Source organism: Xiphophorus couchianus, chromosome 18 (genome assembly GCF_001444195.1).
Source record: "Xiphophorus couchianus chromosome 18, X_couchianus-1.0, whole genome shotgun sequence".
Classification (NCBI taxonomy): domain Eukaryota; kingdom Metazoa; phylum Chordata; class Actinopteri; order Cyprinodontiformes; family Poeciliidae; genus Xiphophorus; species Xiphophorus couchianus.
Window position 1 is genome coordinate 4,615,764 of NC_040245.1, and position 12,843 is coordinate 4,628,606.

The 12,843-nt window shown below is 34.8% G+C and overlaps 1 protein-coding gene across 2 annotated transcripts; it reads left to right on the plus strand.

The window, feature by feature from the left end:
* Positions 1–2,431: 2,431 nt before the first annotated feature.
* napab (N-ethylmaleimide-sensitive factor attachment protein, alpha b) lies at positions 2,432–12,738 on the plus strand. Of its 2 annotated transcripts, XM_027999517.1 has the most exons (11): positions 2,433–2,658; positions 4,823–4,902; positions 4,990–5,106; positions 6,307–6,353; positions 6,432–6,509; positions 6,596–6,651; positions 6,744–6,828; positions 6,907–7,011; positions 7,102–7,170; positions 9,810–9,860; positions 10,865–12,738. In XM_027999517.1, the coding sequence occupies exons 1-11, from the start codon at positions 2,561–2,563 to the stop codon at positions 10,964–10,966; spliced, it is 888 nt and encodes a 295-aa protein (XP_027855318.1). In that variant the 5' UTR covers positions 2,433–2,560; the 3' UTR covers positions 10,967–12,738. The 2 variants fall into 2 exon arrangements, with proteins under 2 accessions (XP_027855317.1, XP_027855318.1); XM_027999516.1 differs by having other exon boundaries at positions 2,432–2,658; positions 4,823–5,106.
* Positions 12,739–12,843: the final 105 nt, after the last annotated feature.

The window sequence follows — 12,843 nt, forward strand, 5'->3', positions numbered from 1 at the left end:
TGCCAGAGGTAACCCTTGCAGAAGTGATGACAAAGAAGAGTGGGAATAATTTTCCACTTGAATGGTGAGCAAAGTGTTTTTATTAGGATATTACATCATTAACAGCCAAAAAGCTAATTTTAAATTAGCAACAATGAAATGTAAATCACACCCTTCCTATGATATTCCACCTGAATTCAATCAAACTCTGCAGATTGACTAACTTTAGGTAAATTCTTTCTCGGTTCTTGCACATATCTTATAAAGTAACATGTTCCCACGGAGAGCAGTCAGTTTAAATAATAATAAGTATCAGAAAACTGAGGAAGGTAGGTAGAAAACGAAATGTTTAGGTTTACCAATGAAGACACAAAATCAGCAGAACATATAACGAATTTCATGTGAACAAGATGTACTAAACTGAAGAAATGAATCACACACATGTGCCTACACATTTCTAAACTTTGTAAATAGACTTACCCTCCTTCTTTTTTTTCTTAGTTTTTATAACTTTTAAATTTATTTATTTATTGCAATTAATTTGAGAACATTCCTGAGCTTTTTTCCGGCTGCCTGTGGTTTTGATTTTTAAAATAACAAACAAGATCAAGACATAGCAGCTTAATTGTGAAAAGATTAACTTGTCAGTGCAAGTTTTTTTTAATTACCATAACAATTCAGGGACGCCATACTCAGAACATCCAAAGCAGGAGTTAATAATTTCTCTGTTGTTTTTTTTTTTGTGGGTTGCTCTGAAGCATCTAGTTTATTGTGCAAATAATGATTCTTCATAAAATAAAGAAAACTATGGACAACTCTGGCATCCTATTTATGAAACTGTTAAACAACAACAGAGTATCTTCAGTCAGAGGTTGCTTCAAAACCGTTGTAACAAAGTCTACTACTGGAGATGCTTCCCGACCACAGCGATTCTCTGAAAGAACCTGCATAGTTTGAGTTACAACATTTAATTTCCTTTTGGGATCAATAAAGCATTTTTAACTTAATAGAATTAAAATGTGTTCAGACAACAAGAACAATAATAAAAATGGCAGTTAAAATATTCTGAGCACCACACAACAATGGTCCCTTTGCAGTTTTGATGATGAAGAGACATAAAGTTATATTAATTTGTGACAAAGTGATATGTGATCATGTTTTCTAAGGATATATCTCATCTTTTTAAAATTATTCTTATGGCAAAATGTTTGATAAAAAACTGTATGAATGAATAATTTTCTCACAATTAAAACAATTTATGCAAGCATTGCTAAATAATGACAAAAATATTAAGAAAAAGCATTTGTCTATTTATTTGCTGTAAATGCCATTTTTGTGCAGTTGCCTAGAGGGGAAAAAAAATCTTTTATTACTTAATCAAATCTGGAAAATTCTTGTAATTCTAGAGTTATTTATTGCGGCACTTTTTAACTCAATTAAACATAACTATTTTTCCAAAAGGAAAATTACATATTGGAACAGGTTTGTGACGTTACTTCTGATTGGTTCTTTACTTTTTTAAAAACTTTTGGACAGTGGTTATAATGCAATACCATGGCAACAAAATATTGTTTTAACAACTCGGTGCAGCTAATTAGCATCTCAAAAGCTCAAAATACCTGAACTATGACCACAAATCCCAGAAGAGTTGAACACGAGGCTTGAAGTAAGTTCAAACCATCTCTTCGATTTATTGTGATGGACAAGGATCATTGGACTACTTTTTAACCATATGACCAGACAGAGATTTAAAGAGGAGTGGCAAAAACAAATGAAGTGGATTAGCAGGGCTCGCCAAATGGATGTTGTCATCCAGGACATGTTCCTGTGGAATATCATCACTGCGGCCCAGAAAATGAGCCGCTATGACAGTCATGAGAAAACTATACAGCAACAGTCTTCAGTTAGAGGCCTCTTCTGATTAGGTGCAGAACTGACTGCTACTGGATTTCCACTTTGAATGCACTTTGGATGACTAACAGCATTGAATTTCTCTTTGGAGTTAATAAAGTATTTTAGAATTGAATTGACCTTAAACAGCTAGAGCAACTAAATATTTGGGTTGTACTGTGATTTTTACTCATGCAAATATTGTTTATGTTTTATAGAAAACTTCTGACTTGTTGCTTGGCATTTTAAAAAACATTTTGTTTCTTGCCACACCTTATTACAAATGCACTACTGACTCTGCACTGATTAATTAAAAAAATAAAACTCAACTCTTAGCTCCGATTTCCGAGATTCATTGAACCCAGCACTAAAGCGTACATAGCTTTCCTTTTTGGGTATAAATCTGAATGGACATATAAAATAAAAGTCTTTTTTTCTTTTATGGACGAGTAAAAAAATTTGATGGAGCGACGGCTCTTAAATGTTTGCCTTACGGGAAAATAAAGGTTGTCTCTGCGTTTTACGAAGAGTACCTGAACGCACCAGCAGAGGGGTTCCTTTCTTCCCTGTCACGTGACAGAGGGCCGTCTGTGGTTGGTGATGTGACAGTGCTGCTAGCACTCGTTAGCTAAGTTTGTTGACTTTCGCAGTTACTCGCGCCTCCTGACCGTTGGGAGAAAAGCTAGCAAAAATGGACAACAGCGGGAAAGAAAAAGAAGCCGCGGCTTTAATGGCGGAGGCGGAGAAGAAGTTAAAGTCTTCCCAGTCGTTTTTCGGCTCGATGTTTGGGTGAGTGTGTGACTGTTAGCCAGTGTGAGGGCCAACTATGCGGAAGGTGGCTAGCTGAGCTGTTAGCAGCAAATCTGATGGCAAAAGATACAGTACCAGTACAGCTGTCGGTGATATACGGTGGTGCTTAACGCTCCAGGTTATCAACGAGTGTTAAAATGTTTCTATAGACCCCGACTGGACACGTCTGGACACATCAATGCGTAATATGTTGTTTCTCACGGCTAAAATAGCGATATACGTCGTGACAATTCCATTGTTAACACAAATCGATTCGGTAACAAGCTATTATTTGTTTATCTCTGACCTAAATGACACATTTAAGTATAAAGTTTGATATGTGTGGACACTTTCTGTAATGTCGCTGCTCTAGCGCCTCCTATTGGAGCAGTCAATCTGTGCAAGTCACATGTCAGTCACGTTTGTTTATAGTATCAAACTAGAAAACATATATTGCACTTAACGTATTTAGAAATTACAATAAACTCCCAGAGTCCTCTAAAATATTCAGTATATTCACAAATTAACTGGAGAAAAAAGTCACAATCTTTTAAGCAACAAGGTGATAAGAATTATGTTCTGATGTGATGTATTGAGATTGTTTGCATTGTGTCCATAAAAACTGAAGAAACTGAAAAGAAAATACACTAAAAATGAAAACCTGACGGTGTTCTTTAAGAATCATCAAAGGGCTAAAACAGGACGGACAACCATGCTCACAAGCTCACCGATTCCCCTGACAGGCGTGTTTTTGGAAGCAGGACTACCTGGAAAAAACCAAACAGATTCACAGGAAAAATTTACAAATGCCACACAGGAAGACCGAGCCAGGATTAGAAAGCTGGAGCTCCTTCCTGTGCTGCAAAAAATAACCAAGTCATCATCCTGCCCTTCTGTTGAACTAAGACTTGATATAAGACAGGTTGTTTGCACATTACTGGTGCTAATTAGTCCATCACAATAAGATGGTTAACATTTTTGAAGCACAATTATTATTTACAGGAACACTATAATATATTTTCTTTATGGTTTTGGTTGTTGTTGTTTTATTTTGTATTATTTCAAATATCCTCCAGTTCGAGTGTTAAGAGTTCTGTACAAAATTAACTTTTATTGGTCTTTAAGAGAGTTGTATTAATATGCTATTATTACTATATCACTTAAAAATGGTTTCAAAACAACAAAATTATTGTTTATTGCAATAATTTCTTGGACAAAGCAAAAGTAGTTATTATAGAATAGAATAGAAGTACTTTATTCATCCCAGCAGGGAAATTTCTTCGCAGTTACAGCATAGAGACAAGACAAGACAAGAGACAAGACACAATAACAACGTCTGGGTGTTGAGTCTGGAGTTTGGCTGTGGCAAAGCTGATGACGTCACAGGCCACCGCTGCATCAGCTGCATCAGCTGATGGGGGAATGTAAACAGAACCAGAGATGGCAGAGTAGCTCAAATTTTCACACAAATAAGAGTAGCACTACTTCAACTTATTTTTACTCAAGTAAACGAAAAAGTAGCCGTCCAAGAAATTACTCAAGTAAGAGTAAAAAAGTATTTGGTAAAAAGTCTACTCAAGTACTGAGTAACGTATCAAAATATCAATCCTTTAATGTTAAAAAATAACGTCATCAGATGGACTAAAATATAAATCTGCATGCTATGTAATAATGTTCAAAAACAAAAGTTCTGCAACTCAACCTGAGAAACTTTCCACTTAAAATCTGGTCTCCACATTATACCTTGCACATGTACAGAGCTAAATAACTTCTATTTTACTGTCATTCCTGCACTTTATATTTTATATTTATATTTATATTTTATACTGTATTTTATTTTATTCTGGAGTAACCTCACAACATTGAAAGCTCAAAACATTGTCCTGAGCCATATGCAACGAAATTTCGTTCTGTATACACCCTGTGCATGCAAAATGACAATAAAGTCAGTCTAAGTCTAAGTCTAAGTGTCTTCAGCTTTAGATCGTAAGCCATTTATCCATTATTATTTTTAAACACAATTCTTTGCTAAGCTAAGTGTAGCGTCGCAGCAAATAAACGGTTGATTACATGCAGTCGACCAGTAGAGGGGGCCCACAGACCACCAGTTTGAGGAAGGCTGGTCTAGATCATTATGTTTTAGAAAAGTGTGTGTGTTTTCCAGCGGTTCCTCTAAGTTGGAAGAGGCCTGTGACATGTATGTGAGAGCAGCCAACATGTACAAGATGGCGAAGAACTGGTGTGGTAAGAAGGCCGACCTCTTCTCCTTCTCCTCCTCATTCACGGCTGTATTTATGATCACTGTTATAACACCAAACCATCTGCTCTCAGCTGCAGGAAATGCGTTTTCCAAAGCTGCTCATCTTCACCTGCAGATGCAGAGCAAACACGATGCAGCCACCAACCTGATAGACGCTGGAAACGCTTTCAAAAAAGCAGATCCACAAGGTCAGTCTGGCTCCTGTATGTCTTTGGTTCTGCTGCATTCTGTGTGAAAATGGCTCAAAATATTGTGTTGTATTGTTATTTGTCATACAGAGCAGCATTTCTTCAGCTTAATTAGCTGATTTGTTCAAAGCTTTCTGATGTTCATGGATTTAAGGCGACTGAGTTTGGTTGCTTTTTCCAGGCTGACCCTCAGTAGAGGCTTTGTGGGGGGTCTGACCATCTGGTTTTTAAGGCCTTCAGCTTTATTTATCCAGGAACTAGAAAAGGAATAAAAATAATAGGTTTTTTTAAATATATATTTCATCTTACTTTAGATACTAAGCCTTAAATCTGGTGTAAGACTAAATACATCTGCTGAAAATATAAGCAATAAATAAATTAACCAATATCTTCCATTTGTATGATTGATATTTTTTTTCTCATATTTCTTTTTCTAAAGAAAGACTGGATGACAAGAACATTCAGTTTGCTGCTTTAGTCTTATCTATGGTACAGCATATTAGAGCAATTGTAGATAGAAAAAATTAAAAATGAGGAGTACATTTCCATTAAAAAATCCCCCAAATTTCTAGAAAAACTTGGCAATTTTTAGATTAATCTTGGACATTTTATAGAAAAAAACTAAAATTTCAGAGTTTAAAAAGTTGCAAATTTGTTAGAAAAATTTCTACATTTTCTAGACAGCTTGGAAATTTCTGAGTTGAAAAAGATTTTCATGGTTTTTTTTCCTCAAAAATTGCTGAGATTTGTCTCAAAATTTATGATATTTTTGTAGTAAATTTTTTACTTTTCAAACTTAGAAATTCTCTGGAAAAAAACAAGAAAATGTCTCAACTCAATCTCAGAATGTCCACCTATTGTTCTTTCTACACTGTTGTGCATTCAGCCCGTTTGTCAAGGACTGTTTTATTCACAAAGACGTCAGCATCTATTTTGTTAATTTATGTAAAATATCTTCCAGTTCCAGATTTAAATTGTTTATTAACAGTTAATTGATCTGTGACACGTTGTACTTGCATTATTATGCCACTGTTACCATTATATTACTTGAAAATTATCTCAAAGTGACAACATTATCGTTTATCGCAGTAACTTTTGAGATAATGTATCGTGCAGCAGAATTAGTTTTCATGACATACGTATTAATGTCTGGAGGTGTTTGTGTTTCTGCTCTCGACTAAATATTTCCTCTCTCTACAGAGGCTATCAACTGCTTAAACCGAGCCATCGAGATTTACACAGATATGGTGAGTTTGTGTTTTCCTTTCATTAAGTTTGGGTTAAAGCTGACTTTTGTAAAAATCGTTGTTCTCGTCCGTTTTCAGGGTCGTTTCACCATCGCAGCGAAGCATCACATGTCCATCGCAGAGATTTACGAGACAGAGTTGGTGGACATCGACAAGGTTAAAGAAAAATTAAACCATTCATTTTAATTTAATTTCGTTTACTTTTTAAAAAAAATAACCTTTATTTACATTTTTACATAAAGGCCATTGCTCATTTTGAACAAGCAGCAGATTATTATAAAGGTGAAGAATCCACCAGGTGAATATTTTAGATAATATCTGAACACTTTTCTGCGCTTTACTTCAAATAGTTAAATATGTAGGTTTGTTAAATGGATTTTCTTTTTTCAGTTCTGCAAACAAGTGCCTTCTTAAAGTTGCGACCTATGCAGCCCAGCTGGAGCAGTACCAGAAAGCGATAGAGATCTACGAACAGGTGAGATGTTAAACATTTAGCGTCTGACGTCTTGCTGAGCAAAGAATCTGTAAAATAAGCGTAAGCTCTTGATTTCAGGTTGGAACTCACGCGATGGACAGTACACTCCTGAAATACAGCGCCAAGGATCACTTCTTCAAGGCGGCGCTGTGTCACTTCTGTGTAGACATGCTAAACGCAAAGGTGAGCATAATTTACATAAAATTTCCTAGCTGTGAAGCTAGCAAAGCGTTAGTTTCTGTGTTAAGGCTGTTTTCTTTGCTGTCCGCTCAGCTTGCCGTGCAGAAGTATGAAGAAATGTTTCCAGCGTTTTCAGACTCCAGAGAGTGCAAGCTGTTGAAGGTAGGCTGACTGAAAAATGACTAAATGTCAACATGGAGAAAGGTTTCCCAGGAAGCATTTCTGCGTTAAACCTAAGGGTGTTTTCACACCTGACAGTCTGGTAGACCGAGTTCGATTGGAGAACAAAATTGCAACATTTGCTAGATTTTCAGCTGCTGTGGTTCAGTTTCACACTGACTGAATCAAACAAACCAAACTCTTTAAAAAAACAGTTCCCCTCCTTGCCTGGGGTGGCGCCGCACCAAGAACCACTGAAGGAAACAACACAAAAGCATCTGAAGAAGACACTGAGCGCAACTCTCTTCATCACAAAATGTAAACAAAAGTGAAGAAGCGTCAGATTTTAGCAGTTGTTGGATTTCACTGTCGTCTTTCGTAAAAGACCACAGGTCATTTTTCCTGCTAGCGCTAGAGTAGCTTGTTTGTTTTGGTTGTACTTACCCAGAATGCCCTGAGCTGTAGTCGACTTCCTGCTTTTGGAGCAATCTCCGGTCCGCTTGGCGTTCACATAAGCATTCAAATCGCACCAGAGTTCACTTTAATCAAACCAAGAACTGGGTTTGTAGGACAAGACTGCTCCAAAAGCAGGAAGTGGACTACAATGCAGTGCATTCTGGGTAAATACAACCGAAACAAATGCGCTTGGCTAGTGCTAACAGGAAAAAAGCCTCATTTAACAGAGAAAAGAAAAATCCTGCAACTGCTAAAATCTGATGCCACTCCATTTTTGTTTACATCTTGTGAAGAAGAAAGTTGAGCTCAGTGTCTTCTTCAGAGGTTTTTGTGTCATTTCTGTCAGGAGTTGTTGGAGCAGCGCCCCCACAGGCGAAGAGGGGAACAGGTTTTTAATTAGGTTGGTTTGTTTGACACAATACAGTGTGAAAGAAAACCACAGCAGCTGAAAATGTAGCAAATGTTGCAACTTTTATCCCCAATCAAACCGAGTCTACCAGGAGTGAATACATTCTAATAAAACGCACTGATCCACAATCAATATTTAGGTTAGAACCGGGCCAAATATAGTCATAAAGTGACTTTTTTTCACATTTAGTTATCAAATTTTACAGTCCAAAGACACATAGACTTAGTAATATTCAAATATAGTTGCTAAATCTGCTTGTGAAAAAGTAAAGATAATTTCAATTGATAAGACTTTTTATTTTTGTATAAATTATTTTTTTTTTTCAGTTAGGAGGAAAGAATCAAACTGCTTTAAAATTAGAAATACAGTTTTCTGAAAAGACGATACCGATACCATTTTTATTCAAAATAAAGAAAAGCATGTAGATTACTGCATAGTTAGTTTAATGTTGTTGTGGAAGTTTGATGTATAATATTGGAGAAAAACTTTAACTATCCCATTTTATTTCACTTATATTTAAAAAAGCCTGTTTTAAAGCATGTTTTACCTAAAGAACAGCTGGTTGTAGACAAAACTCTACCATAATATAACAACACTGCCTGTGATCTGAAAGGCATTTTAGTCGGTTATTCTCAGTTTGTGTTTTGTAACAGTTTTGGTTTAGAATGAGCTTCTGGTGCATCGAAATCCCGGCAGGATTTTTATCTGATTTACACGTTTTAATGATCCACAGGTGAATCCGTCAGTCTCATTACTGACCTGATTATCAGAAATTATGAGCTGATGTGCTTGGAGTTGTTGTCTTTTTTGTGTTTATCAGGATTTCCTCCAGAAAAAAAGATTTAGATACTGAGATGAGACTTTGTGCTCCACAGCGCCATCAAGTGGACAGTAAACGCAAAGCACGCAGAAAAATAAATCTAATAATGGCTTTTGTTTGAAATCTAGAATTTTATTAAAAATAAATGTCTATGAAAATAAGCAAATATGATCCTCGTTATTTTAGTTTTTTTTATTTTACTGCAAAACCACAAAATATTACCAACTGTTTTGTATAGTTTTGTGTGTAAATGTCTTAGTGGACTTGGAATAAGACAAAACTAACTTACAAGTAACTTTTCAACAAGAAATAGGAGCTTGAGAATATTAAGGCAATAATTCCTTAATATTAATAAAAAATAATGAAAATTTAATTACAAGAATTTTTTCCATGTTATAAGTGAAATAATCTGCCAGAGGAACTAGAACCTTTTCATGAATATTAAAGAACCATTGACTTAAATTAAACTCCTATAAATTGTTAGTAGTATAGTTTAGATTTTTCCAAGTGTAATAAGATATTTGCACTTGGAACTAAACCAAAATACTTTGTAAGATTTTGTGTTTTTGTAGTGCTGCTCCTGTTTTTTTGTTTTAATTTTGACGTTGTTATCCAGGATGTTTAATCTGACTGAAATATTATCAATCAAAAGCTTACAGATTTAATTAAATGTTGGAGGTCTATGCTTAAATTTAGTTCAAGTAACACATTTGATGCGTTCTTTGAGGCATTTATTTTATTTTGCTCCTTTTTTCTGTCTTTTTAAACAACTTTTACATCTAAAAATCAGTAACTTTACTCGTTATAACTGTTAAAAACTGTTTTATTTACATTTGGATGGTTAGATTATCAACTGGTACAAGTTTATACCTGGTTGAATAATGAAACGCACTTTTGTACGGTGCTATTGTTTGCTATTTAATGTGTTTTTATTCTAGTGGGTTTTTGTCCCAACAGAAACTTCTAGACGCATATGACGAACAGAACGTGGACGGCTACACTGACGCGGTGAGTGGGCAAACTGAGGCTTGTTGCTTAAATTGACTAAATGTAAATATGCTAATCACAGGTCTTATATTGTGTTGTTGAGGGACTATTCAAACTTGTAGGGATTCTTTTTTTCTTGCGTTACTTTTCTGTCAGGCAAAAGTTTTAGTTATCTTCATTGCGTTCTGTAACTTCAGGCGGTCGAGGCTACCACTAACTAGCTGCTAGTTAGCAAACCTAAACCTTCGTTTTTGCCACTGGTTCACTTCTGTTGCCAACCTTTATATTGATAGTTTGTGATCTTAAATTTAATTTAAGCTAGCATTAAAAAGTCTTGAAATATACATACTCTCTCTGTTGAATGTTTTTACTCATTTCATTTCTTATTTTTCTATTCAGCAATCGAATAAGTTCCTGTTTTGTTATATTTTTTAAGTTTAATAATGTGAGCCATAACGATCTACAATAACGTATTTGAATTAATATGAGTTACAAACACATTTAATTTCCCTTTTGGGATCAATAAAGTAGTTTTGAATTTTAATTAATCTGTCATTATTTAAAAGCTGACAGTTGAAAAATAATTTTAAAAATAACTTTTTTTTAAATATTGTTATAAATTTTATTTGAAGAAAAATAATTTTAAATAAATTTTTTAACACTTTTTAACATTATTTTGTTAAAATGTGAACATTTTTTTTAATTCAGCGTATTATGAGAAACGCTGTTTTTTTAATAAAATGGCTCCTTAGTGATAAATCAACCTTAGATTCACTCATTAATCAATAATCCCTTGCATTAACTGTTCAATAGAAAGCTCATACCTAATTTTATTTTTTAGCCAGGTTTTGTTTGATTAAACAGAAAAAAAGCAGAAGTATTTGCGATTTTACTTCATTATATTTGTCAGATTTGCAGTTTTCTCCAAACAAAAACCTTCAGCGATGATTCTCCTTCGTTCTTATCATGACACATTACACATTACATGTGTTTTTTGTTTAATTACATGTTGGGATTATTTCCAGGTGAAGGAATATGACACCATTTCCCGTCTGGACCAGTGGCTCACTACCATGCTGCTACGCATCAAGAAGACCATACAGGACGACGAGAACGACCTCCGCTGACCTCACCAGCCGCCTCACATCCTTCGATTCCCGCTGCATCCATCGTTTTATGTACTCTCTATTTTCTGCCGTCTGCATTATGTCTTTGTTGCCTTTTATTCCACTCAGAACAAGTCTTTATATCATGCGTGTGAACACTATCTCGCTGGCTGCGCTCGGCACCCGGTATTAGTTTTACGTTCGGCATTTTGGCCACAACATTCATGATTGGGATGCAATAATACCAGCAGACTTGAGTGATGAAGATTAAAACTTTATTTCCGCTGTCGTGTGATGAGTGAGAGATCGCGGATAACGGTGTGATTGAAATGTCCAGAATAAACTAACCGAAATGAAATGCGAGTTCTGCCTGCAGCGGTAACATTTGGAGTTTTATTTTTCTCAGATCAGGGCATTTCTAATTAAAAAGCGAGTCTGAGTTGTAACCCTCCTCTGCCTTAAGCTGCTCTCAGGATGTGCACAGCAGGACGCTTCCAAAGGGCTGGGCGATAATTTTAGACATTAATCACACTTTTTCTTGTTTTTGAACTTTTTTTTTTTTTTGCACAATCCGTTTTGTTTTGTTTTTTTCTTTTCCCACCAATTCTCATTTTGTAGTTTAGAGCGTTGCACCAAGAACCACCGTCTTGTTTTACAGCTTCTATTTATTTGGACATTGAATTCAGGTCAACATTTAACGGTCAGGTTGAGAATAAAGCCGTAATATTAGTAAAACGAAGAAGTAATTTTTACGAACTCCAAAGCTAAAAACAAAAAACAATCTATCCAAGTGTTTTTCTTGTGTAATTTTAAGAAATTTTTCTGACTAAATTTCATTTTTATTCGGCTAATATTATGACTACGTTATTGTAATTAAACAAAACGTCTCAGTCTGGCCCTAATCTCGCGCTGACTGGAGTAAAGGATATTTTCAGTCTTTTTTTTTTTTTTTTTTTGAAAAAAAAAAAAGGATTTTAAAAATTATTAAAATCGAATCTGGTATGAAAAAAATCTGACTATCCTCATAATTAAATATCTACATGACATTCTTCTTGTAATTAATTTTAAAATCTTGCAGCTTCCCCCCTAATATTGAACTTAAAGAAGGGATGAATTAATTAAAGTCACCTTTTGAAAATATTTTCTGTCATTTGTAAAAAAAAAAATTTTAACAAAATCAATTAAAGAAACTATTAAAGTTGGATAAAATCTCCCAATTATGTTTATACTTTCATAATTAAATATCTAAACGACTACATATCTGGAATTAAATAAAAATTCTTGAGGCCAGGTTACAATAGTTTGTTGCACAATTGAAATAAAAGCCACTTTTTAAAATATTTTCTGTCATTTGTAATTTCTGTTTTTAAGGGGAAAAAATTAACATCAGATCGAGTATGAAAAAAAAAAAAACTTAAGTAAACATATTCTCATAAATAATTTAAAATTCTTGCAGTTTTCCCCTAATTTTCTGTCGTACAACTTAAAGAAGGGATGACTGAAATAAAAGCAAAATATTTTCTGTCATTTGTAATTTCTTTACAAAAGATGGCAATTAAAATCAGACTTTATTTTGAAACCTTATCGCCCAGCCCTTATTAGCGGTGACTTTGCGTATTTGCTCCCATTTAAAGTCATTTTATTCCTGAAAAGATCTAACGACCCTTGACCTTTGTGATCATTTGCATGGCTTGGAATGAAAGGGGGGTTTACTGGTTTAGCAGAATGGTTTGTATTTTTGTAAGCAGGCTGGTTAAAATGTGTTTGACAGCCCGATGGAGTTGCAATACATTAAAAAAAAAGAAAAAGCTTTATGGATCGAGACACTGTGCTCACATCTCCTCCCACTGATCCTGTGAAACGTTTGGTCTTGAGCGTTGTTTGTGATGTCTTGTTGA